Source organism: Pundamilia nyererei, unplaced genomic scaffold, assembly GCF_000239375.1.
Source record: "Pundamilia nyererei isolate P.nyererei 1_Seehausen unplaced genomic scaffold, PunNye1.0 scaffold00394, whole genome shotgun sequence".
NCBI classification, from domain to species: Eukaryota; Metazoa; Chordata; class Actinopteri; order Cichliformes; family Cichlidae; genus Pundamilia; species Pundamilia nyererei.
Window position 1 is genome coordinate 102,008 of NW_005187795.1, and position 1,211 is coordinate 103,218.

At 49.7% G+C, this 1,211-nt stretch overlaps 1 protein-coding gene across 2 annotated transcripts in view; it reads left to right on the top strand.

Moving 5' to 3' along the window:
* abi3a (ABI family, member 3a) overlaps positions 1 to 1,211 on the top strand; it is a 14,297-nt gene that overhangs the window by 4,582 nt on the left and 8,504 nt on the right. For both annotated transcript variants that reach the window (XM_005753002.2, XM_005753003.2), the window contains exon 4: positions 419 to 595. In XM_005753002.2, coding sequence (XP_005753059.1) covers positions 419 to 595 — 177 coding nt within the window. The remainder of the gene's footprint in view (positions 1 to 418; positions 596 to 1,211) is intronic.

Sequence of the window (1,211 nt, forward strand, 5' to 3'; positions counted from 1 at the left end):
TTATTGCACATGTATGGATGTGTGTGCTTGATCAGTTAAAGTCTTTATTATGGAGTCTGACAGCAGTGGGGAGGAAAGACCTGCGAAATCTCTCCGTCCCACACCGTGGGTGCCGCAGTCTCCCACTGAAGGAGCTGCTCAGTGCTGTCACACATTTAAGCTAGCATCAACACAAAGCTGTGTTTCACATTACAGACTCAGTGCATCAGAGACGTATGAGCAGTATGACGTATGATTACAACCTCTTCAAAGGTCAGAGGTCACCTGTTTCTCCCTGTGTTTGTCTATGATGCCGTCACATTCACTGAAGCTCATGGTTTCTGCAGCGCAATAAATTTAAATGGAGCCACCATGTTGGACTTGCGCACACTGACCTGGTCCAGACGCGGGTCCATTAACCTCTGACCTTTGTCGTCAGACCGTGGACATGCACAAGGAGAAGGTTTTCAGGAGGGAGATTGGTGTGTTCACGGTGGTGAGACGAGTCCCACGCAGCCACAAGATCCTCCCTCCCACCAGCATGCAGCCACGCCCATCATACAGCCGCAAGCCAATCAACTACCAGCAGCTGGACAGTCTGGGCCACGGCATGAAGGTAACACACACAAACACAACCTGTGACATCAGCAGATGACTTCCAGGCTTTGCTCTGTTTTATCCACATGCTAAAATCCAGCAGAGCTGCTCTTTGGTCAGGTGATGTGAGCTTGTGCACAATGACAGGTGTGGCCGGTGTGGGAGGCGGAGCTCTCGGTACAGTGTTTCAGTATTTCAGGCCTTTGTGGCCTTTGAAGCTCTGAAGACATGAGAGGGAGGCTCTGCAGCAGCTGGTGTGAAATCAGACACGGGAAAGCAGAAGTGACGCTCTGCTCTATGTGCTGCTTTCGCGATGCTAGCAGGAAGTGTCTGAACCACAGAAGCAGAAATGACTGTGCAGTGAGACTTCCTCCTTCAGATGTTGGGTCACCTCTGTAGGCTGCAGCGTTCTCGTGCAGGTTTAGTTTCATCTGTAACATCCTCTGTTTCTGTTCGGGAAAAGATGAGACTCGTAGCACAAATCCATAACAGTCGAGATGTCTGTGAAGGTTCTCAGTCATCCAGGTCATCGTAGTCTAAGGAGCTTGCAAAGAAAAGCGTCTGGACTTCTTTAAGTTGCTTGAAGACGTTTCACCTCTCATCCGAGAAGCTTCTTCAGTTCTAAGGTCAAATGG